This window comes from Thunnus maccoyii, chromosome 8, assembly GCF_910596095.1.
Source record: "Thunnus maccoyii chromosome 8, fThuMac1.1, whole genome shotgun sequence".
Classification (NCBI taxonomy): domain Eukaryota; kingdom Metazoa; phylum Chordata; class Actinopteri; order Scombriformes; family Scombridae; genus Thunnus; species Thunnus maccoyii.
In genome coordinates this window covers 17466360-17489912 of record NC_056540.1, presented here as the reverse complement: position 1 = coordinate 17489912, position 23553 = coordinate 17466360, and the positions used below count along the sequence as shown (strand labels likewise).

At 40.4% G+C, this 23553-nt stretch overlaps 3 protein-coding genes and 1 long non-coding RNA gene across 11 annotated transcripts in view; 2 read left to right on the top strand and 2 right to left on the bottom strand.

Moving 5' to 3' along the window:
- Nucleotides 1–140: 140 nt before the first annotated feature.
- cryba1l1 (crystallin, beta A1, like 1) lies at nt 141–2858 on the bottom strand. 2 transcript variants are annotated; one of them, XM_042418735.1, is made up of 6 exons: nt 2761–2858; nt 2274–2356; nt 2025–2143; nt 1467–1608; nt 1213–1355; nt 141–833 (listed from the first exon to the last, which is right to left on the bottom strand). In XM_042418735.1, the coding sequence occupies exons 2-6, from the start codon at nt 2346–2348 to the stop codon at nt 686–688; spliced, it is 627 nt and encodes a 208-aa protein (XP_042274669.1). In that variant the 5' UTR covers nt 2349–2356; nt 2761–2858; the 3' UTR covers nt 141–685. The 2 variants fall into 2 exon arrangements, with proteins under 2 accessions (XP_042274669.1, XP_042274670.1); XM_042418736.1 differs by lacking the exon at nt 2761–2858 and adding an exon at nt 2645–2704.
- On the top strand, nt 2310–6263 carry crybb1l1 (crystallin, beta B1, like 1). 4 transcript variants are annotated; one of them, XM_042418732.1, is made up of 7 exons: nt 2310–2380; nt 4372–4493; nt 4740–4837; nt 4977–5095; nt 5188–5320; nt 5408–5550; nt 5645–6263. In XM_042418732.1, the coding sequence occupies exons 3-7, from the start codon at nt 4745–4747 to the stop codon at nt 5814–5816; spliced, it is 660 nt and encodes a 219-aa protein (XP_042274666.1). In that variant the 5' UTR covers nt 2310–2380; nt 4372–4493; nt 4740–4744; the 3' UTR covers nt 5817–6263. The 4 variants fall into 4 exon arrangements, with proteins under 4 accessions (XP_042274666.1, XP_042274668.1, XP_042274664.1 ...); XM_042418734.1 differs by having other exon boundaries at nt 2354–2380; nt 4375–4493; XM_042418730.1 differs by lacking the exon at nt 2310–2380 and adding an exon at nt 3093–3179.
- Nucleotides 6264–8593: 2330 nt separating this feature from the next.
- LOC121901782 (calcium-binding protein 2-like) overlaps nt 8594–23553 on the bottom strand; it is a 15562-nt gene continuing 602 nt past the window's right edge. Inside the window, exons 2-7 of one of the 3 annotated variants that reach the window (XM_042418747.1) lie at nt 22542–22817; nt 10560–10590; nt 10334–10468; nt 9907–10016; nt 9091–9238; nt 8594–8983 (exon numbers count right to left, since the gene is read on the bottom strand). In XM_042418747.1, coding sequence (XP_042274681.1) covers nt 8958–8983; nt 9091–9238; nt 9907–10016; nt 10334–10468; nt 10560–10590; nt 22542–22817 — 726 coding nt within the window. In that variant the 3' untranslated portion in view covers nt 8594–8957. Of the gene's footprint in view, nt 8984–9090; nt 9239–9906; nt 10017–10333; nt 10469–10559; nt 10591–20324; nt 20547–22541; nt 23481–23553 lie in introns of those variants that run through there. The other 2 variants (XM_042418746.1, XM_042418748.1) reach the window with 2 other exon arrangements.
- Nucleotides 20638–23553, top strand: part of LOC121901783 — a 9517-nt gene continuing 6601 nt past the window's right edge. For both annotated transcript variants that reach the window (XR_006097395.1, XR_006097396.1), the window contains exons 1-2: nt 20638–20774; nt 21703–21782. This is a non-coding gene — a long non-coding RNA (uncharacterized LOC121901783). The remainder of the gene's footprint in view (nt 20775–21702; nt 21783–23553) is intronic.

Here is a 23553-nt window from a genome sequence, read left to right as displayed (position 1 = left end):
ACATTTAGAGCCTTCACGTGTTTCCTATTGAAAAGGGAGGAAGGAATAAGTATTTGTGTTTGTCTAAACAACTCAACATACATTAATTCTCAGTGCAGTGAAATTACAAACACACTTATAAATAATAGAAGAAGAGCATGTGAAGTGAAATGAGTTTATTAGTTATCAACATGTGGATCAACCTCCTACACACAACAACAACAAAGCACATCTGAGCTGCACCACAGTGCGCTCTCAGCATGGCTGTAACCGGGGAGGTTTTCCTTGATGCCATTTTGGAGCTTCATCTCCCGTCTGTTTGATTCCAGCACACTGACAGCTGCTCTGCTCCTCGACCAGCTCAGGTGAGAATACAGCGCAGGTGTGTGTTTTGCATGTGAGTGTGTGTAGCGACCTCTAAACCAAGTAAAAAGACACTTTGAGTGTCAGTTATGTCGGTATGTGTGTGTATGGACTGTGTGTTTCCCTGTGCTTTAACAGTGCGATATTGTCTCTTATCACACTTTGGCTGTAAATCAGTAGTGGTGTTGAGTCGGGGCGGCTGTTGCGGCTCAAGTAAAGAGGAAAGAAAAAGTTGGAAGAGAGAAAGAAAGAGAGGGGATTATGGGTAGAAGAGAGGAGGAGGGGGGAGTCGAGGGGAGCTGCTGTTCGTGGGCCGTGGCCTCAGTTTCAGCCTGTTCTCCTCTTAGTGCTGGATGCGCCTAATGGACTGGATCTGGGGAGTCTGGCAGTGAGAGCCCCAGTTCCTCCAGTGCTGGTAGTCTCCACTGTGTCTCTCACACTCCATGATGTACTGCTGGCCCCTGTAGCCAGGGTACTGGTAGCACACAAAGCTGTGGGAGGGGGGAGAGAGAAGGCCACAAGGGTTAGTGGGACTATTTTGGGAGCTGCATGAGCTGCTGTGACAGATTGGGGATTTGGTACATGCTTAGAGCTTTCGTCTGATATGTCTATTAGCTACAGGACATGCTGATGAGGGATTAAAGTGATCAACAGCGTATATATATTTGAGATATGGAGTCTAGATTGAAGTAGATGATAATTCAATGGTGCCTTTGAGGATTTGGTCTCATGAACACATCAGAAACCTAACTTATGGGTGATGTACCATATATACAGTACAGTATCGTTTATATTATAGAGGTGTGTCTTGATGTGAAAAATGCAAATCCTGTTGGTGCTGTTTACACCATCAGATTCACAGTAACTTACGCGCCACACTGCACGTGCATGGAGCCCACTTCAGGCATCATCCAGCCCATGGCCTGCAGAGAAGGGTAGTCGTCACAGACCTCAACGCTGCGGCCCATGAAGTTCTCCTTCTCGAAGATGATCATGCGACTGCTCTGGTGGGACTGTGCGGGGACAGAGAAACAGGTGTCAGCTTGACATTAAAATCACTAAAATGATGTCTGTCTTTCTGCTCTCTCTTCCAGCCACAAAACAGACGGTCAGGGTGTACTCACGGCGCAGTAGATGGGGCGCAGGGACATAAGGCGCTCCACATGGTAGGAGAGGGATCCGCTGTAGGAGTCCCAGTGGGGGTACTCTCCTCTCTCCAGGATGAACTGCTGACCCTGGAAGTCATGGTGCTCGAAACCAACCCAGCTGTTCAGAGAAACAAAGAGAGAGAGAGGAGGTTGTTAACATGCTGATCCACAGACATCACTTTGTTCTACTGTATATGCATTTAAGAGTAGTTTTTCCAAAGTTTAACGCATAGCTTTTTGAAAATGAGGACATATTTTAGCTTCTAATCAAAAATATACACAAGGCATGAGCAAAATATTAGGGATATCTTTCTGATTTTATGCCACAGCTTCCCTTAAATACCCCACATCTAAGTTTTCAACCCCACTCTGACTCAGCTGCTTCTCTTTACCCCCTCTTTTGTGATTGATTGACTGTGATTGATTCAGCTCAACTGTGTATTTCATTAAAGAGAAAATCTGCCCCTGATGTTTTGCACAGTCTCATTTCTGCCTTGTCGTCACCAGAAAAGAACCAAACTTTGTGAGACTTACGCTCCGCTCTCCACCCTGATGGAGCGGATGTTGTCCAGTCCACACTCCTGGATGTTGACGCACTCGGAGGTGAACTCCAGGCTCTTGCCCTGGAAGTGCTCCTGCTCGAACACAGTCACCTGGAGAGACAGAACCATTAAGAGGGAACTTAATCCACAGCTTTTAGTATCAAGCAGAGACACACAGATCATATAAAAGTAACCAATCTTACATCCGTTTTATCTAGTTTTGAACCAAACATATGTTTACCTTGAAGAAAGGAGCCACGCCCATTCCTGAGTTGACCAGGGGCTGCATCATTGGGGACCTTGTAGTTCTGTACATGTTTGCTCCTGAGGTGGAACATAAAGACAGAGGTAAAGAAAAACACATGGCGGTATGGGAGAGAGGACAGAGTAGGACATAAAAGGTCTTTAAGAGACTTCAACAAGGCAATACTTCTATCTATGTTGCATGTTTTTTTCTAAATTAGTGTCAAATATGGTTGTTTTCAACTATCATTTATTCAGCTGCAGTATTTCTCATAAAAAAAACCTGAACTAAAACAGCTGAAGGGCTTCTGGGCAGACAGTTAATTTACTTTTTTTTCTTCAAAAAACGTAATATATGAAGTACAATACTGTTGTCTATAAACGTGTTGTACCGGTGTTTCAGAAAGTGCTTTTGGTTTTCTGTTTCCTTCAGTTTCCTGTCTGTGTGTCGCTGAGTGGAGTTGAAAGCAGAGATGGAGCCTTACCTAGATTGGTACTTTAATGGAAGAGCTTGGGAGTGGTACGCGCCTACCGCCTGCCTCGCGTAGAGCTTTGAGAGGACCTGGCGCTTCAGTTTTATACGGGCGCACAGGGGGCGCGCCTGCCAGTGCGCGTTCACGGCTATGACCAGCATCCGAGCGCACTGTCCATTTTGGCTGCAGCGAGGCGCGCTCCTGGTGATGCTTCGTGGCCGCTGGATGCTGTTGTCGTGCCCGGGCGGCCAGCTCAGCAGATCCTATAGTGCTGCTGGAGCTCTGGAACAAAGGCGCTCCGGTATGTTCGGACCCCGGTCAGCAGTCAAGCGCGTGCGCCGGCACAAAGGGCCGGGATCGGGATGGAGAATGTGGGGATTAACGGCGGAGCAGAGAGGCACCGCCGGGGGGACACCGTGCGAGAGAACTGGGTGGGTCTCTATGCATGTAGAGAAATATTAGAGGAATAGTAAAAGTTTAATTTTCTCCTCCAGTCACACAATGACATCACACTGTCACCTGTAAAGATACACCTGTGTGCGCTCACACATCAGATGGATGGTGTAGCTTCATTAAAAGTTTACAAAGTGGAGTCCTGCAAAGCTCCAGGGATCAGGATGATTTTCAGTTTTCTCTCATCGGACAATTGTGCACTGACAGAAACAGTATGATGTAGATTCCCCTGCAGTCACATCATCTCCATTTAAACATTGTCCAATTGTAAACCTTAATCATTCCACCGACACAATAAATCTCCTCAGATTGGGTTTGTTGAGAGTCACTATCATCTATATCAAACAGGAATCTGATGGCTCTATATTTGAGGTTCCTGTACATGAAATGGGTTGTAAAACTTTGACTTTAATTAGGAATATGGATGCAAAGCTTACTGGTATTATCTGGATCAGACTTAAACATGTTACACCTTATGACACCTTGCCACATAATTATAAAGCTTGCCAGAAGTTTGTTGCCATACAGCCACAATTATAATAATAATTCTCTGTATACAACACAAATGTTTCTATGTCACTGTAATCAAACCTGTTTAAAGGTGTTATTTTATATCATTATTTCAGATTTTGAATAAGTGGATCTGGCAGTAGGAGAATAAGAATTTTAAATGCAAGACTGAAGTTGCTTTGGTTTAAGGTCCACTAACTAGGTCCCCTCAAAGACCCCCAGGGGGTCCTTGAGGGGTCCTTCCATGGGGTTCCTAGCAAAAAGGGGAATCATGTATTTTCACTATAATTTCATCCATAAGTAACACAATGACATAATCTATGACTATTTTGGTTTCATACACTTTCTGTAATAAAACATCTAAAAGCAAAGATCTTATCAGATGGGGGATCCTGGGATAAAATCTTATCAAATGGGGGTCTGTGGTCTAATTAGTGTCAGTTTAGGGGTCTTTGATGTGAAAAAGTTTGAGAATCACTGCACTAACTACTTCTAAAAGTTGATTGTAGAAACTTGACTTGTACTCTATCAGTCCTGTTTGAAATCGGACATCAGTCTGTTCTCCAGCTTCTGTCACTCGTCCACTGCCTCCGCCCGTCCCCTCGGCCCGTCCCTCTCTGATGATGTGGGGTTTCTTTTGTCTCGTGTCTCTGACCTCAGCAGGTTTGTTTCTCTCTCCATAATCCCTCTCCTGTGGGCGCCAGCGTATAAAAGGGACGGGCGCACTCCGAGCCACACACACTTTGAGTGAGGCTCGGCGTAGGCATCGTACACACAGACAGGTAAGGTACGCACACACACACATACTGTGTGCCCTCAGGTGTGTGTAGAAAACAAGAGGAAAAGCCATAGATGAGACTGAAAGATGCAGATTACTCTATATACTTTTTTTTTATATTTCTACATCGTTAAACTTTCCTTCATTTTTTTCATTTTCTAAACACCCTCACATTGGTTAATACAGCAGGTTAGATTTGTCACATGATCTTTCCCCTCTCACAGTGTTTTCTGACTCTTTTTCCACCCAGTAATCATGTCCAGTGGAGATAAGTCCAAGACCTCTTCCCAGACTGACGGCAAGGCCGCTCAGAGCAAGAAGTCTGAGACCGGAATGATGTCCTACAAGGTGGGTGGCTCTCACATGAAACTGCTGCTTCAGATAGAGATAATACTGGTTCCTATCGCTGAGATATATTTAGTTTTACAATATCACAGATCCTTACTGTTGTCATACTGACTCATCTGTGTGCATTTGTCCCCTGCAGATGTACGTGTATGACCAGGAGAACTTCCAGGGTCGCATGATCGAGATCAGCAACGAGTGCATGAATGTGTGTGAGTTGGGCATGGACCGCGTGCGTTCTCTGCGCGTTGAGTGTGGACCGTAAGTCTCTCCCCTCCCGAAAAAACAGAGCATTTTCACATTTCACCCTGGTGTCTTTGCACGGATGCTTCATAATGCTTTCTCATCTGCAGCTTCGTGGCCTATGAGCAGATGAACTTCTGCGGTGAGATGTACATCCTGGAGAAGGGAGAGTACCCTCGCTGGGACTCCTGGAGCAACTGTCAGAAGAACGACTACCTGCTGTCCTTCAGGCCCGTCAAAATGGTAAAAACATCTATCACTTCTCTCTCACGAGTTTCCCTTTCTCTTTTGCTTTAAACTCTTATCTAAACCAACTTTTCCCTCTCACAGGACCCCGAGAAGCACAAGATCTGCCTGTACGAGGTCGGAGAGTTCAAGGGCCGCAAGATGGAGATCATGGACGATGACGTTCCTAGCCTGTTCTCCTACGGTTTTACCGACAGAGTTGGCAGCATCACTGTCAGCTGTGGAACGTGAGTGTCTTTTACCTCTGAGCATGCAAAGGTGGAAGCTACAAACGACATAAAACTCAATTCACTACTGACATGTTTCCTCTTTTTTTTCCAGCTGGGTGGGATACCAGTTCCCCGGATACCGTGGCAGCCAGTACCTGCTGGAGAAGGGTGACTTCAGGCACTTCAACGAGTACGGTGCCCGCAATCCTCAGTTCCAGTCTGTGAGGCGTATCCGTGACATGCAGTGGCACCAACAGGGCTGCTACACCATGGCCAGCAAGTGAGGCTCAGGGAAGGAGAGAAAGAGAAAGAGCGGAAGTGAGGGAGAGGGGCGGAGGAAGAGGGAAAGGGGGAGAGATGTACCTTAAGCGGTGTATGATCTAACACAGTGAGGGGAAGGGTGAGGATCTAGATGTGCCCCTGAAATCGGAGACAACACCTCAGTGGAAGGACCAGCTGGACCACCCTCCATTCCTCTCTGTCTCTATTTTTCTCTTTCTCCCCTATGGGCTGAGCTTCGCTTTCCCCCCTTTTCTCCCTTTTTTTAGTCCCTCACTTCATTCCCCTCCACAATCCTCTGAGACACCAAAGAGGAAACAAGACACCTCTCGCTGTTTTACACACGATTCTCGGCTCAGGGTATAATGCACCATGGGAAACTGAGTCCCCAGAACCCCCTGACCCCCGTCTTCTTGCCCCTGTGCATTGCACACCCTCTCTGCTGTACAGAATCCTGGCCAAGTTTTCAATAAAAAGGAAAATCTTGATTTCAAAGATGTTGTTGTTGTTACTTATTAATGGAAAAAACACCAGAGTTAAAATATTAATGAACCAAACAGTAAAAAGAAGAAATAGATACATGAAAAATAGACACAAAATATTAACAAATATCAACGCTGCCTTTCTGAAGCTCACTATTTTGGATGTTAGCTGGACACAAAATATAATTTCATGCTTGACTTCAAACTTTTCAGGAAGTATTGTGAACAGCATGTCATTTGTGTGGTATTTGTGTTCACAGTTTCTTTGTAAAGATGCTGAATGTGGTTTGTTTAAAGCTGCACAGTCAGCTTCAAAAAACCTCTGAATCATAAAGCTGCTTTGTAAAAAAAAACAATACAGTGTAGACAAAAGGGCAAGTTGACCAGCAGGGCAGTTTCAGAACTGTGATGCTAATCATTTGACAGCATGGAGCCCACTGGATCCAATAACAGGTTTTACAACATAGCAACAGGACACATCTAAATATCTGCTAAATTCTTTTTTTTTCCCATTTTCCTTTTTTCTATTTTGAATTTAAAATGAAACATCAGCTCATTCACTTCAAATAACAATATAATGGCCTAATACAGTAAAACAGGGCCAAAGAACCTCATGTATAGAGATACGTAGATAGAATTAAATGAATTGAAAAGAAATTAATTAATTGATTTATATTATTGGGAAACAAGTAAAATTTTGTCATGCTATTCATGAATTGTTTTTAATGTTGAATGAATTGTCTTTAATAAGAATATTGTAAATAGATACTTAAAAATAATTTCAATTAAAAAATTGTGCCAATTAAAATATTTATTTTCGTAAAATAATTTGAGGTCCAACTGATTTTTTTTCCTCCTCCGTACATCACATTTCCTAAAATCAGAAATTTAAAGGGAGAAAATGAGGTTTTATATTTTTGGTTTCCTGTGTTGTTATTGATTGGTTGGATGGTCAGACAGCAGCCTGTTACACACATGACACATGAGCTTTCCTGCTGAAGTCTCCTTCTTATCTAACTTACAAGCATAAACAAACATCTTGTCCCGCACTTCAGCGACCAAACAAACATTCATAGGTGGAAAGTTCACTTGTAACATCAGTTAGCAGGATACATATAGCTAAATACCTGCTCAGCTGCAGCATGTTAACATACCTGCAAATGTCACTTGTCCAGTTAGATGCAGGTGTGGTTCTTGCTCTTCAGCACCACTTTTAACAACACACTGTCTGCCCCTGACTTGTGGCAGGACTTGACAGTCAGGTTTGTTTACTTTGTCTCGTTTGCTATCCTGTCAGCTGCTGTCAATCACAGACACCAACACGCCCCTCCAACTGGCTGTGTTTAGATAAAAAACATCTCTGATATTTCCCCAATTTAATAATAAAAACTTATTAACAATAAATAAATTTAAAAAAACACATTGACATTAGTTTTGACTGCAAAAAGGGATGAGATCAACCTAAAGTTCAAGTTACAGCAGAAACTTTTTTAAGCCAACTCCGGCCGGTTTTCCATGGTTGAATTTATTGTTCTGTTTACTCTTTCTCAGTGTTGTTGCTCATAAATTGCTCAAAGAACTGATTCAAAGTCAGAAGTCTAATCATTCAGAGGCTCAAGTTTGCATTATATATGTAGGACATGTATGCAACCTATGATGTAGCCACATAAACTATCTTGAGAATGTTTATTGTTGATGCAGTTTAGCAGTTTGCCAAAAAGAGCAACTATGACCTATATCGAGTGCCTCTATTCTTCCTGTAAACATACTTTAACACTAATAATACAAGATTTAGATGTATCAGATAAACCTTCAACCCTGGAGGGCAAAAAATACGACCAGCAGCCTTCAAGTTAAAACAGAATCTGATCACTCTAACAGGAATTAGTATGTTTACGTTATTATCCACCCAAGATTAATTATCTATAAATTATCTTATAATAATAATAACAATTAACTATTGATAGAAAGTAATTCCAACTACTTTGTATTGCAAGGTTCAACGTACACTCAGCTATAAAACCTTTTTGTTTATGTTTATATCAGCACAATATGATGTTTATGCATGCCTCCTGACTTGTTTAGGAACAGTAAGCCACTCTAATATTTTCCTGCACTCTATGTTTATCACAGCCCAGCCAGTGCGTGCTCTCGTTGAATCCTTGCCAAGCTCCTCTTTTGTACAATGACGATTCAACAAGGCACTGTGACAGTCAATGTATGCTGTTAATGGATTGTTCTTTTGACAATGTGACTGTTTGTCACATCACTCACAAGTTTGAATAATGTGACTATTCATGCATTTTTTCTACATTTCTTTAATTAAAAAAAGAATTTGACAGTTTTTACAAACAAGATTTTACACTCAAAGGACAAACACTGATATATAAAAATACAGTACATCTAAAAAACACAGTCATAATTGTAGTCTATGAAGCTTTTGATATGTTTTATAGCTGCTTAAATTCTTTATGTGTGTTGCACTGCAAGTTCAGACAGGTGAAGTCAAGTTATAGAATCTATTCAAAGCATTTTTTTTCTCTTTTTCATAGATTTAATATAAAAATATAACTCTAAATGCATGTTGTTAAGAGCAGTATGTTCCCTTTTCCAGCAGTTGCATAATGTCTGTCTGTCCATCTGACATGAGGGCAGCTGGACCGGTCAGCGTGACATCATTCGCACAAACTCTGAAATAAAAAAAATGAAAAAAAAGAGAAAGGAGTGAGAGGTAAAACAATGATGGTGAATGTGGTCGCTTAAATGATCCTGTAAAGGCAAAGAGAATCTCTCTCACCCTCAAAGTCCACCAAACCGTCTCCGTTGAGGTCAACATCTCGGAGGATCTCGTTTATCTCTCTGTTGGTCACTTGTTCCCCCATCAGCTTCTTCATGGCCTCACGCAGCTCAGTTATACTGATCTGACCGTCACCATTAGAGTCAAACTGGATCACGAAGAGAGAAAGAGGGACATTGAGGATCATGTTACATGATGCACTGAGTGGAATTTGGTGATCTATCCGGGTAGATTATTCAGCTTTTAGAGGAATACATTGGAACATTTTGGGTTTGCATTTCTGTCTACTACAGTCACATCATTGATCCTTCATATAGGGGCTTAAATCTGAGATGCAGATTTTTTTGCCCACTTAAAGCCAGTGGAAACAAGCCATAAACACAGCCCTGACATATCACCTCATAAAGTTGACATGGTTAACCTGTTGGCTACCAGTTGCTTGTTTACACATCCAGGAGATACGGAGCAACTCTCGTTTTGCTGCTGTTTTGGTCTCCACCTACTCCTGAGGGAAATATCTGGCTCTTTAGCTGCTAAATGCTCCAGTATGTTAAAACCAGCTAGTCGCTAACCTGCTATCTGGTGCTTTTCCACTGAAAAACAGCTGCTTGCTGCCTGCTTATGAGCCAAAACAATGAAGTGAAAGACTAAAAGGCTCTGTAGTGTTTAGGTCGAACTGCAGAGTTGATGATAACTGTTACTGTGTTCATCACTATGAGCGACCCTCCTTTTGCATTATACATGGTTATTTGATCCATTGGTAATATAAAAAATATTGTTTAGTGCAGCTTTAAGTAACAATATGAATAGCCTGACCTCTTTGAATGCATCCCGCAGTTCTTTTACTCCAATCATGTCCGCTGTCTCTGCCAGCATTTTGGGTCCCATCAGCTCCACAAAGTCCTCAAAGTCCAATTTACCTCCACCTACACAACACACACACACAATTCACCATGGAGCTAGACGTTAATCCCCTCTGTTGGATTATCAATCATTTCTTCTTATCTCTACATATCTGCACGGAATTAATAGGTGATTATAGATCAATTGCATTAACAGTAGCGATTGTATTTTATATCACTGTGACAATAATCATCCATGTAGTTTTAATAACGTTCAAGAAGTTCCTGCTACCAACTAGTTTGTTTGGCTTTGCTGATCTGTTTTGTTCTATTTTGTTCTTTTCTTTCCTGGTCCTGTTCTTCTCTATTCTGATTGTCCTGCAGCCTTCTGTTCCACTCACAGATCTGCTGGCTCAGTTCGATGAGCTCCATCTCCGTGGGCATGTATCCCATAGTCCTCATACACTCCCCCAGGTCTTTATGTCTTATGTAGCCGTCCTTGTGTTTATCAAACTCCACAAAGGCCTCACGGAGCTCTGAAAACATACATGTTAATATTTTGTGAGTTGGCTGTCAGAGTAAGACGATGTAAAGCAGAAACACACTGCAGCAGATAAATCACCTCACCGTCAAGCTCCTCTGGTCTCAGTTCTCTGTCCTGTTGGATGAACCAGTGGCACATGTTAGTCTCTCTTTCCTTAGAATACTAAATCTCTTTCTCAGACACCACTCACAGCCACGCAAAACATTTGCTGAAACATTTAGTAAAGCTTGTTTGACATATACTACACAAGTATAAACACAGTCGGATCCATAGAAACATCACTGCAGCAACACCTAGACAACCAAGCACACACATTTTGGTCATGTTATGAGGGCTGACAGAGCAAAGAAAAAAATAAAATCAAACACAAAACAACAAGTGACAGTAAGAAATGACAGGAAATGAATAATGAGTGGAAAATATAACTTAAACCCACATTTTACTGAGGTTTTCTCAGAGATGTTTGGCCAACGTTTTTGATTAATGAACTGTTTTTTGGCATTGAAATTGTTTTAAAAACAGAGCCCATGTATTATAGTCACATTAATACATAATTTGCGAATCTAGAGAGGTGATGGGGATTCAGTGACCATGTCCTCTAATTGTGCAGTAAGCTGTATTAGATATACAAACCCAGTGCATCTCATAATGAAAAACTGTATCTAAATCTATATGGATTAAATTGTATACAGCTTTATAATATATAGGAGCAGACAATGTAACATAAATTACAGGGGTGACCAGATTATTTGTGGGATCATCTGGAGATTAGGAGATTTGGGAGGTTTAGCAGGCACAGAGACCCTAGGACACATGTGCACTGTTCAGACACACATAAATGCACACATACTGTATATCCATATACAAGCTGGAACATAGCACTCAGGCTCGCACGCAAACCTACTCATTCCCAACTAAGAGCTCTAAAGAGAGAGAATAGTAACAGACAAATCCTCTGAGATCAGTTCATTTACTTTGGCTGCGCTGATGACAACAAACTAAATACACAATGTCTTCAGTCTGTTCAAAGCTAATTACAGTGTGATCATCTAAACTGTCAACACGGGACTTTAAAATGGGACACATCCACCGACCAAATAACTGGAATTAACTCCTGTATATGTGGATACAAACTGCATTGAATAGAGATGTCATTTTCTTAGATTATAAAAAAAAATTGAATCACTCTTAAAGTGTTGCAATGCTCCTTTAATTTTAGATCATCTTGTCTATTTGGCAGATAGAAAACTACAAGCAGAGTTTGTCATTTTTGTAAAGTTACAGTGGGGGACGCTGTTGCAAAAGTGATCTGTGTCATTGTATTTTGCCCAGAGCCCCAGAAACCAGCCTGCAGCATGCTGCGCTACAACCCCACCCACAGTTTGCTGTGTATCAGTTAGTCTGGAGATATTTAATCTAGAAAAATGTATTTAGAAATATTCACCATGTAAGCATAATATCAACTGACATAATAAATGAGCCAACTAAAGGCCCTTATCAGTTTAAATATGGGTTTCGAGTATTTCCAGTTGAATTTGCAATGAATCCAACAATAACAAATAGCCCAGAAGTGAACCTCATGCAGGGCAGTTTCCCACTTGCCCAGTTGGAGATTCAGTCTTGACCTCCACATCACCCTGTGCAACATATTTGAGAGTAAGCTCCACAGAGTCAGTCAATAATTTTCCATGGAACTGAACCATCGACCGCTCTGAGCACGTGCAGTACCAGGAGATTTGATCGCCTGACCTGTACCAGTGATGCGGTGGGATGGCACAGCTGGTGTAGTGAAGAACACAAAGGTCAGCCACGATGAGGGGAGGAAAATGAATCGACATGAGGGGAAAAAGTTGCACCGGGGGGGTGTGTGGGGACACCGAGTGTGAACTTTGTCTACTGTGTTACATACGAGAGTCTGTGAAAAGCCCTGTTTAAGGAAGACGCAGGCCGGGCCCACAATGTTGTGCAGCATGTTGCAGTTCTTCACCAGCGCACCGAGGGGATGTTTGAACGGCTTATCCTTCACGTCCTGATCCTCCTCTCCCTCCGGCTCCAGACCCTGCCGGCCCACTGCCCTTTCGTTACCCCCGAGAGACCCCTCCTCTGCCTCCTTTAGAGGCAGACCAGGCTGTTATCCCACTCATTCAAACAATGTCTGTGTGGCTTTCTTCACACATAAAACATAATCATATCTTTCAAGGAACAAGGTTTTCTAATCACGCAAACATTAGATAGAATATGGCTGTAAGCCTGGATTGCATAAGATTATTTCAAGGCAATCACATCAGCCATAATCCTTGCTGTGAACAAAACATCTTGATCTCAACTTTTTCCTTATGTATCCATCCTTCCCAAGTCTTCTTCTGCTGACACATACAGAGTAAATTCTGCTGAATGTCTACTCTACTGACATATTTGTGTCAATAACACTATTACAGTAAGTTACACAATGTGTCCTTGTGTCAAAGTTTTGAATAATTTTGTGAATTTTCATGCAACTACCATCAAAGGAAACATTTCATATTAGGAGGTTCCACACAAGCAGTGCCACAATTTCACACTTTTATTTGCTGTTCTGGATTTACAAACATGTAAAATTATTGAAACTGTCACCCAGGGATTAAATAATTAATTCCATTAAGTTCTGAAAGCTAATAAGGGCGGACCTTTGAGCTTCGATTATTTTGTTACATATACTGCTCCCAAAGGTCAAAACTGAATTGATCAAAGTTGCTATGATGTTTTAGTTGAGCACAGACACCTGCGACGAACACGCAAAGAGCAAAAGCTTGAAGCTGCAGGAAGCCAAAGTCTAACAAAGATAAGACGAAGTGCTCTTACCTTATTTATTTTGTCTTTCGTAGATGGTTTGGTGCAGTTGCCCATCACCCAACCTCCCCTGCTCAACAAGCAAGCTCACTCTGCCTCTCTCCTCTCCTTCTTCTATTAGTTTCTTTATCAGAATGTTATTTTCTGTCCCTAACTGTGTATTTCTATCTCTTCTCTCTTTTGCCCCCTCCTTTTTTCCTCCTCTCTGAAATTCTCAGAGGTCCAGCTCAGTTTCAAGATCTGAAGTTGATGAAAACTTCACTCCATACCGGTTATGAGTTGTCACTACTGATAATACAGAGATTAAAACAAGCTCTAAATCTATGCTTGGATAATCCTGAGTGACTCCACCCATCTCTATATGATCCAAAGTCAAGTGACGTCACCAAACAAAGCAGCACGAAACCAAACTAACCCAACCTAAACAAACTCTCCACTGAAAGCAGCTCACTCGTGTCTCTTTGCAGCAGCAGGGTTGTCTCTTTTCTCTTCACACGGATCGCTTTTAATCCCTCTCTCTCTCTCTCTCTCTCATTCCTCCTCTTTCCTTTTCTGCTGCCCCCTCTCTCTCTGCATCAGCATTCAAATGACTTCATCTACAGTAGTTTTAGAGGGAGAATTAAGAGTACACAAACAGAGAGGGTTTTAATCCCTACCATTTCAGATTAAAGAGGAAGATGGTGTAATGAAAAGAAACTAATGCCATCATATTATCAAAATCTTGATTTCCTGTTTATTTGCCATCACTTACATTAAATGATTAGAGTAGATTTTTGCCTTTTTCTTTACTAAACATCTGACTGGATGAGTAATATATTGTACAAACATAGACTAAACAAAAAGAAAAAAGCCCATATAAAATTAAAATAACTATGTGCACTGATCATAAACCTTCAGGAAAGATTTAAAAGTGAGAGTAAAAGATGAAAAACATATGTTCTGTGAATAAACTGTGTCCATGTGTAGTGGAATTGTGAGGAAAATTATTCAATGGGTATATTTTTTGGTTGGACCAGCTACGGACCAGCCCTCTAACGGAGGGAGACGGAGGGAGACGGAGGGAGCAGTGGTAGCGAGAAAGCCAGTGAATCAGATCAATAAAACGTTATTTTCAGACTGTCTCACAACAGTTACCTTCTAGAGCACAAACACGCCCAGACCCCCCACACACCTCCACTCAATCCTGCAGTGGTGCTCCACAACGCCTGATTTGGCCTAACCCTGAATGTCTGTCACTGACTGACTCACTGAGGGATGAAGTTACACCATTGGTCAGCCACTCCGGTGTTGGAGTTTCCCATTGGCTAGAAGCCAGAAGTGACCATATTTGGACAAGACGGTGGAACTGACCCCAACATTAGCGTTAACTGCTAGTTTGGTTAGCACGGTGCATTTACAGTCTATGGTTAACTGTGATAATGCTAACGCTAATTTTTAATGGTGAAAAACAGGCTTAAAACCATTAAGACAATATGTACTGAACAGCCAACTCCTTAGAGGGTCTTTTACATGGATGTATAAAGAGAACTGGATCAGCATCATAGGCGGGTCCCCGTTCATTTCTATGAAAGTTGCTCAGTGGCGCATGAAGCCAAAAAAGCCGCTTCTTGAAAACATACTGCATATGCTCTATGTGGACAATGCACCCATGGAACATGCTCACTGGAGACGTCCCCAACTAACTTGAAATGGGGATAACACGATACAATCATGTGACTCCTCTAGACTTTCTGTTCAATTACAGATGTCTCTTTCACAATGTAAGTATATGGGAAAAAGTCTTTTTGGGCCCAATACCATCTCATGATGTTGATTTGGCCACTATATCAAATTGGCTTCAAAGCCTGTCGCTCTTCCAGTATCCAGTTCTCTTTATACATTGACATTGGAACAAATGTCCTCAGAGGGCGTTTACAGAGGAGCCCCCAGCTCAGCTCACTCCAAAAATAGGTTTTAAAAACACACATTTACCTACTGAAGCGTCACACACGGAGGCTCCAACACTGAGAGGAGTACCAACCCATGGCTACAAAGAGATACCAACCTGCACAGTAGCTATCAGCTAGTTAGCATGGCTAGCATCATTAGCACAGCCATGCCTTGCTGTGTGTAGCCCATGTATGAAAATAAGGTGTAGCCACGGTGTTTCCAGTTTAACAGCACCATATTGGGCAGGTGACAGGTGTATTTACGGTGTTTGTGTGTTCTGAAAGACATCACTGCACAGATATAAAGTTACACAGCTGATGGACTGTTAGCCTAGCATGCTAATCCTATGTAAACATACAGATGAGACTTTGTTTACAGACATACACAGAAACAGATGAAAGAGCAGGGGGAATTAACAGGTAATTAGAATAGTTATTAAACGTTGCTTAACCATGTCATGTGATATGCTAGTTCAGTACACTTTAACAGCAAATATTACTGGGACCACAACAGAAAATTGCAGATGAACATTTAATATCCAGGAATTCACATTATAGACACTACCACTGACTATCCCTGTAACAAATTGGCCACAATTACACATGTTGACCATATACGGTCCAGCCTCATAGAAGGTTTTGACCTAGTCTTGTTTAAAATCAACAGAGAGGACTGATTTTCCTGCGAATCATAATTCTGTAGTTTTCATAATAAAATGAAAGCTCACATCCTCCTCCGAATGAGAAATTTAAGTTTTAAATCCACTGGGTAAACAAGTACATGGGTGTCAAAGTAAAAACAACTTTTAGTTCCCAGAAACATACAAGATACACATTGTTGAAGTGTTTTCCACAAAGAATTAGAGATGTTTCACATTTTGTTAAACCCTCAGTTAATGAAGGAGTACCACAAGTGAGCTGAGGCTCTTCAGCGAAAGGCACCATGAGGCCCAGACTATCTACTGTCGGTTGTGTCATCTCAGGTTCACAGTCAACAGGATGTTAGGCGGCTCGAGCTCTCGCTGTACTTGACTTCTCACATGATGATGACAACATTAAATTCACAAGTTGAGGTTATAAGTGCAACGCTAAGTGTTCAGCTGAGCTTGTACAAAACATCTGTCAACAAATCTCTCCAAAAGCAGATTTAGTGTTCTGCTTACAGTACTTCCATATGGAGAGCACAGCTTGTGTGTGTGTGTGTCTGTGTGTGTGGGTGTAACTTAAGTCACTTTCAGGGACACATACCAGGCTTACCAATCAACATACCAGTTGATTGAGGATGGTTTGTGCAATTGGGGACAAAAGCCAAGTCCCCAATTCATAAAACACTGATTTTTGGGTCAGTGGTTAAGGTTAGGGTAAGGGTTAATTAGACAAGTAGTTGTTATGGTTGTTGGGGTTAGGGTTAGTTAGGGTTAGTCTCCAGGAAATTAATGTAAGTCTTTGTAAATACCCCAAAAGTGATTTAAGTAAGCTGCTTTTAGGGACAAATTTCAGACTTAGGACCAATTAATTGGGGATGGCTTTCCCAAATGGGGTCAAAAGCCATGTCCCCAATTGGGAAAAAGCTGACTTGTGGGTCAGTGGTTAAGATTAGGGTTAGGGTTAGGTCTCCAAGAAATGAAAATGACCATGATCTGATGTGTGTGTGTGTGTGTGTGTGTGTGTGTGTGTGTGTGTGCAGCACGTCAGGAGTTAAATTTTACACCTCATGGATCCAATTTCGGCTTCAAATGTTCTTTCTCCAAAACTGGCACTCACTCTGTAATTATTGTAGTATTAACACTATAGATACAGTATAGAAACAGCGAGAGAAGTAAAAATTATATTAGCTGGGTATTTTCATTGTGTTAGAAAATTAAAAGTGCTAATTAGTGAAATTCTTACAGGACAAGACTTTACTACACAGTCCGTATTAAAAAAGTTAAAAAAGAGGTTTATTGTTGGTGAAATAAAAGTGTTTCTATAGAAATGGAAATCTATACAATTATATATAATTTAGTTATTTATGACCCTAGCAATTTAGTGTTTTTGTTAATAATTAATCAATCATACAATAAAACATTTATTATTTCTGGTACATGCACAGAAAGGAATATTTAAATGTAATATGTCTGAATATCAAAAAATAAATCAAGATGCCTTTACCGATCTCCCAATTCACAATTCTTTAGGTTCACTAACAAGGACCACACCACAGCAAGATGTGATTAAAGGTTTAATGACATGAGGAGGTATTGAATGTTGAGGATGGATGTGAGGAAGAGGAAACTGAGACTAACAGGCGCGTAGGGGTTAATCACGGTAGGCTCGACAGGTGACTAGAGGTGTGTTCCTGCTCCATAACCTGAGTTAACTTGTTAATTTAATTTGTTGCAAATAAATAAAGTTGACTATTTTAAAATAAATATTTTAAAAGAATAATGTGTTGGTGATGTAACATAATTCTTGTAAAACCTAAACTATTCTCAGATAAAACATAATGCAGGGTTGCTCGTAATCTCTCTGAGATTTTAATGGCAAAGAAACATATGGTTGAATGAAACATACTCAAACCTCCATTAGATAAAACATTATAGTGACATCTGACATCTCTGTTGCTAAAAGCAGCTGTCACCACTAGAGGCTGCTTTAGGACACTTCTAATAGCTTCATCTGACAGCTGCTGCAGTGACAGACTGAGACAGTAATGATCCAACTTCTACTTTTAGCAGAAGTTTTGGGAAGATTGAGCCATCACTGAAAGATGTTCAGCTTAAGAGCGACCACTGTAATTGAAAACTTTACCCGGAAAAAGTTCTTGAGTAAAAACAGTCTGTTTACACTGAAAAAGTGTCACTGTGATCTATTCACCATGTGGACAGATACTGTATGAGTGCTGCCTGTGGGTATAACAAGGCCATTTTTAAAAACATGTGATACTCATAAAGAGTAAGGGAAAATTATATCTTCTCCCAAGCTGCCACTGATAAAATCTGCGCTGGAGTTAATATTGTCAGAAAATCAGATCATCTGAGGTATTTCGAAGCACTCTTCCATACCCCATTCAAGAAATTATTACGAAATTATTACGTAATATTTTGTTTGTATTTTGTAACTGTTTGTGCAAACACTTCCACAAAAGTCATATATTGAAAACCTGCATGCAAACTCAAAGCATAAATGCCTTTAAGATGTTGATTTACATACAGTGTAAATAGAATATTTTCTATGTGAAAGTTACATCTTCACCTGTGCTGTTTATGTGCAATTATTTATCATGCATGAAACAGAAGTAGTTTCTTATGTAATGGCAGTTTTTACATCTGAATTTAAAATGTGACACTAGACGTATAAAGTAATATATGATGCCAAAGCACAACAATAAAAAACAAAAACTAAGTTAACATTTGAAAACCTATAATTTTTAATGTTGACATGTTATCTTACATAAGTAAACAATGTTGTTTAACTCATTTACATCTATGTTCCTTTACATATTTACTGTATGATGTATTTCACTTATTAGTAGTCCTATATACCTCTTATCTATCACATATCTATATATCACCACAGCTGACAGTGAATCTTAACTCTAAAAGACCAAGTACTTTTAAGTTATGAGGCAGTTTTAGTCAAACAACAAACAAAACAACTCCATCAGTCAGTGCAGCTACTTGTATCCATCACAGATCATCCCCACCTATTTACAACCCCGAACATTTCTATTAGCACGAGTCCACTTACTCACATCACTGAAGGCTCATCAGCTCTACACACCACAATACGACTTTATCAACCAAATGAGCTTTTCATTGAGTTCCTTCATGATTCACCTTGATGATTGTGTGTCACACAAAACTGACACCAGCAGCTGCATTAATAACCAAAGACACAACCAATACCATTAAGTCTGGTTAATTACCAGGTTGGTTCTCTCTTACTCGTGGTTTCAATTAATTACTCAAATGAGATGTTGTGTGTGTGATCTGTGGGGAAGGATTTATGTTACTAGGTTTATGTTTTGATCACTTTTCAATTGCTTATGTAAGCCTGCATTGAATGACTGTCACACTCGCCGTTGTTAATTTATCACACACACTTGTGACATTGATCATGCATTGTGTGTGTGTACCGTATGTATGAGTGATACGCAACAGTCTGGTAATGTGACTCCGTTCTTTGTTTTGGACTCAGTGTACTGATGTGCCTTCATGACGAACTTTGTGTGTGTTGATCTGGTCTCAGATGTTCATCAGCTGGTGTCCAGTAACAAGAGCTGTCTATCAGAAAAAGAGAAGAGACAGAGAAGACGGAGCAAGGAAGGAGGAAAGGAAGGAAGGAAGGAGCCTCAGACTGTTATCTTGTGAGGTTTTTATACAGGTCCATAATTTAATAGTAATTTCCAAGAAGTTGCCCGGAAAGAACTGTGTGTTTTGATGCTAATTATAGGTAAAATACTTTAGACACAGTGTTCAACTGGTACATTTGCAGTTAATTCGTTCTAATGAAAAGCTAATTTAACCTGGAGAGTCTTTTAGACAGTAAACAGCAGGTCAGCTGAACATGCAAAAATGTGAAATTAGTTCTCAGGCAAGCATGCAGTATAATTCAACATTTAGGCATAAGGAGAATAAAGTTAGCAATAATAAAATTTATAATGAATTTTAATTGGATTTAAATTGAGAGCTTCTTTGAGGAAAGTTCTTCTGGAAATCAACTTATAAACTAAAGTGTGGTCGAGGAAGCAGTACTTAGATTCTTTACTCTCCCCCATTTAAAATAATATTATTGTGTGTTAAAACAGAATGCGAAGCGAATTTTAGACATGGCACGATTACATACAAAGTCAATGAAAAGACATGATTAGGTGCAAATTAGAATGAAAGAAGAAAGGAGACAGACTGGAGAGAAATAACAGAAAGAAGTAGTTTCTACCAGGGCTTGAGGCGGAAGTCATTGCAGAAGTACTATAAAGTGCAATGTCAACTTCTCTCCAGAAATACTAAGTCAATAGTTTTTTTCAATGAGTCATTATGGTCTCAATCGCTAAATTTGATGTCTGCTGTTTCAGCATTGATTGTCAGCTGTGATTGACATTTGGCTCACCTGCTGCTCTCCCTGGCTTCGGGACTTGCACTGAGCTGGATTATTATCGCAGTATTTCAGTAACTTACTTGATAATGTTACCTGATGTGTTAGCATAATTAAGCTAAAGTAGCTAATATTAGGCAGCGGTCAAACTCACACTTTCTGAACACACCTTTACAAGCACTGCATTAAAGATAATATTTGATTCAAAGTAAAGAGATACCAGCAACAAATTGTACTTGTTCTGCCACAAGCAGTAGGTTTTTTTCAGCTGAACATTCTGTTGCTAGAAGCAACAAAATGTACTTAGCATTCTGTTGCTAGTAGCAACCCCTGCTGGCAGAGTTCTACAGCAGCTGCAGCTTAACTGACATTGTTCTGTCCGCCATTTTGTCAGATCTGTGTCCCAGCAAATATTGACAGGCATCTTTTATCTGCTCTGCAAATGTCCTCGTTAAAGCGTTATTTGTAGGTATTCTTTTCATCACCGCTGTTTTGTAATTGTTGATTTGTTAGTTTTTCTATGATTAGTGTACTGCTAACCAAGCTAGCCGCTATACTAGCTGTCTGCTAAAGTGTTGCTAATGTTTGGTCTGACTTGTTCATGGTATCGTCTTTCTGTCTTTGTGATTTGTATCGCTGTTTTCACAGTCAATCATGAGGGCAGAAGATTACTTAAAATTTCTCAAGTAAAATACTCACTACTTATATTATTAGATTACTATTATTGATACATGAATCTGTCTTCATCTGTAAACTAACTGTAGCAATTAAAAGTACAATATTTTCTTTCAAAATGTTGTGGAGTATAAAGCAAAATTGAATAGAGATCATTTTTATGAAGGTATTTTTACTTAAGTACCTTATTGAGTGAAAATAATTAGTTACTTTCCACCATCGCTAAAAACCTAACTAAAAGAGGTGCCAAATTATATAGTTATTTCTAGGAAACTTCCTTGGAAAATATTAGGAAATATTTAGGAAATTACAAATGTATACGTGGTTATTATATAATGTGTGTAACTCAATTTATGAAATCTTTAAGAAGATAATGAGTTTGTGTGAGCCTTTCTACAAGCTCCATCTGTTTGATTTCAGCTCAGTATGTGGGGGTTGAAGGTCTCTGGGAACATCACATGCTCGTATGTTAGTTTCATGCTACAATGCACTAGTTGTCAGAATGGCCAAACAGTGCAATGAAGAAAAAATCAATCTTCTAATAATGTAGTCAGAACTGCTTCTCTCCTCTTCCCTCCAGATTCTGCGTCCTTGCTCCCACTCACTCAGTTGTTTTCTCTTATTTTGGATAACTTACATCACCACAGACATCACTTTTTTTTAAATATATTGATTTCCTGTTTCTAACCTCAGCCCTGTTCATCATCACTCCCTCCAGAGTTTGCTGACGTGAGCAGGTGGATGTGACTCTTTCCTCATATCAGAAGAAATCCAGAATGACTCACGAGCCATGCTGAGGTAAGTATCAGGGAGAGAGAGCGAAGCTCTAACTTAATCTCTTTTGATTTTATTTTTATACACACACAAAAACACTTTCTCACACCACAATCCTACATGTCTAACCCCGGGGTGACAGATGCTGTAATGCTGTAGCCTACCGTGCCGTGTCATGTATCACTGCTTTACCATGTGAGTGATGGGATGTGATGCGATACCAAGCTGATACAATGGCAGCAGAGATAGGGTATTCATCACATCTCTGGCTGACTATGGCCGTATCTGTTACGGATTAAACTTTCGTAATGTTTCCCAAAGTAAAGGAGCTTAAATCCTCTCAAACACACGCTATTTCCATCCTTAGCTTCAGCTTTCGCTTTGCTGCTCTCGCCATTTCCAGAAAGGATTTGGGGTTAAACGAAGAAGGCAAAATGGTTAACGTTTGTGTCACTGCCTTGAAGGCAGCTTTATGCCCTCAAAGAGGTCAGGAGTGTGTGGGAGACACGGCTTATTTAGGAAAACTGAGACACAGCCGGGCTTTAAATTTGAATTGGAGGCTTAGGGTTTCAATCAAGCCGTTGACGAGACATTCAATCAGCCAGAAAACTTGATGCAGCAGCACATGGGTGGACATGAAACACACACACACATGGGTACACACACAGAGTGGCAGAAGTGGCAGAAACTCACATGCACACAAGCATGCACACACAGATACACACACTCTCAAGTCCCAACAGCATGAGTACACACACACACATTGCAGCAGATGGTTCCTACCTGTCCAAACACAGAGTCCACTATGGGCAGCAGGTCTACGGGCTCCACCTCCTTCTCTCTCTCCTTCTTTTTCCTCTGCGGTCCCTCCATCATCTCCTCCAGCTTCTCCTCCAGCGCCTCTCTGTCCTCAGCAGCCGCGGTCGTCTGGGGGATCTGGACGGGTCTCTGATGGCGAGGGGGCTGCTGTGCGGCGGTTTGGATGTCTCCGTCAAGCATTACATTGTCATTGGTTCTCTTCTTCTGCTTCCCCACCTTCTTCTTGATGGAGGCCTGCACCTGTAGGTGGGGGGACAGAGGGTTTGAGGAACTGAGGTCAGACTGGTGAAGTCTGTGTTCAAACCTTATTTCTGACGTACAGATGCAAAACATGGTGACAAATAGTTCAAATGCGTTCACACAAACACACTTTTTGAAAACTTGAGAATTCAGTGTTACTGCAATCAGAAGATTTAAGACATCTGACCATTTAAAATCTTATTGTCTTGTATTGTGAAGCACTTTGTTACAGCTGATCTAGAACCGTGACATATAAATAAATTAAACTTATTCATGAACATGCCAAATGCATAGCATTGTTATTAAAATCGTGTATCACCAGAATGTCAAATTTCATAAAAATAAGAAAATCTGTATTTTTTAGGCTTCATATAATTAATTTTCTTGGATAATTCAGTGGCAATTTGGAGCGAAACACATAGACATATAAAGGAGCATTTATAGTAATTCACTTTATCTGAAAACTTCAAAATTTACCAAACATGGAGACACATATTTTTCCCTGTACAGCAAATATTTAAGTTATCTTCAATATATTACATCATTAATTTCATGTAAAACAAAATTAATTCAACTTTTGTTTGCCACTCAAATCTACTTATAATAAAACAGTTGCATATATTCACACAGAAAAGCGTAAGAATTTATAAGGACAGACAGAGATAATTTCACACATAAATACTTAACTATATATATATATATATATATATATATATATATATATATATATATATAT

Excerpts from the sequence above, each read along its gene's own strand:
- crybb1l1 (XM_042418732.1), top strand. The coding sequence starts at position 4,745 with ATGTCCAGTGGAGATAAGTCCAAGACCTCTTCCCAGACTGACGGCAAG. Across the intron at positions 4,838-4,976 it reads CCGGAATGATGTCCTACAAG|ATGTACGTGTATGACCAGGA; the intron begins GTGGGTGGCTCT and ends TGTCCCCTGCAG. Across the intron at positions 5,096-5,187 it reads CTGCGCGTTGAGTGTGGACC|CTTCGTGGCCTATGAGCAGA; the intron begins GTAAGTCTCTCC and ends TCTCATCTGCAG.
- cryba1l1 (XM_042418735.1), bottom strand. The coding sequence starts at position 2,348 with ATGTACAGAACTACAAGGTCCCCAATGATGCAGCCCCTGGTCAACTCA. Across the intron at positions 2,144-2,273 it reads GCGTGGCTCCTTTCTTCAAG|GTGACTGTGTTCGAGCAGGA; the intron begins GTAAACATATGT and ends CTGTCTCTCCAG. Across the intron at positions 834-1,212 it reads ATGCACGTGCAGTGTGGCGC|CTTTGTGTGCTACCAGTACC; the intron begins GTAAGTTACTGT and ends CCCCTCCCACAG.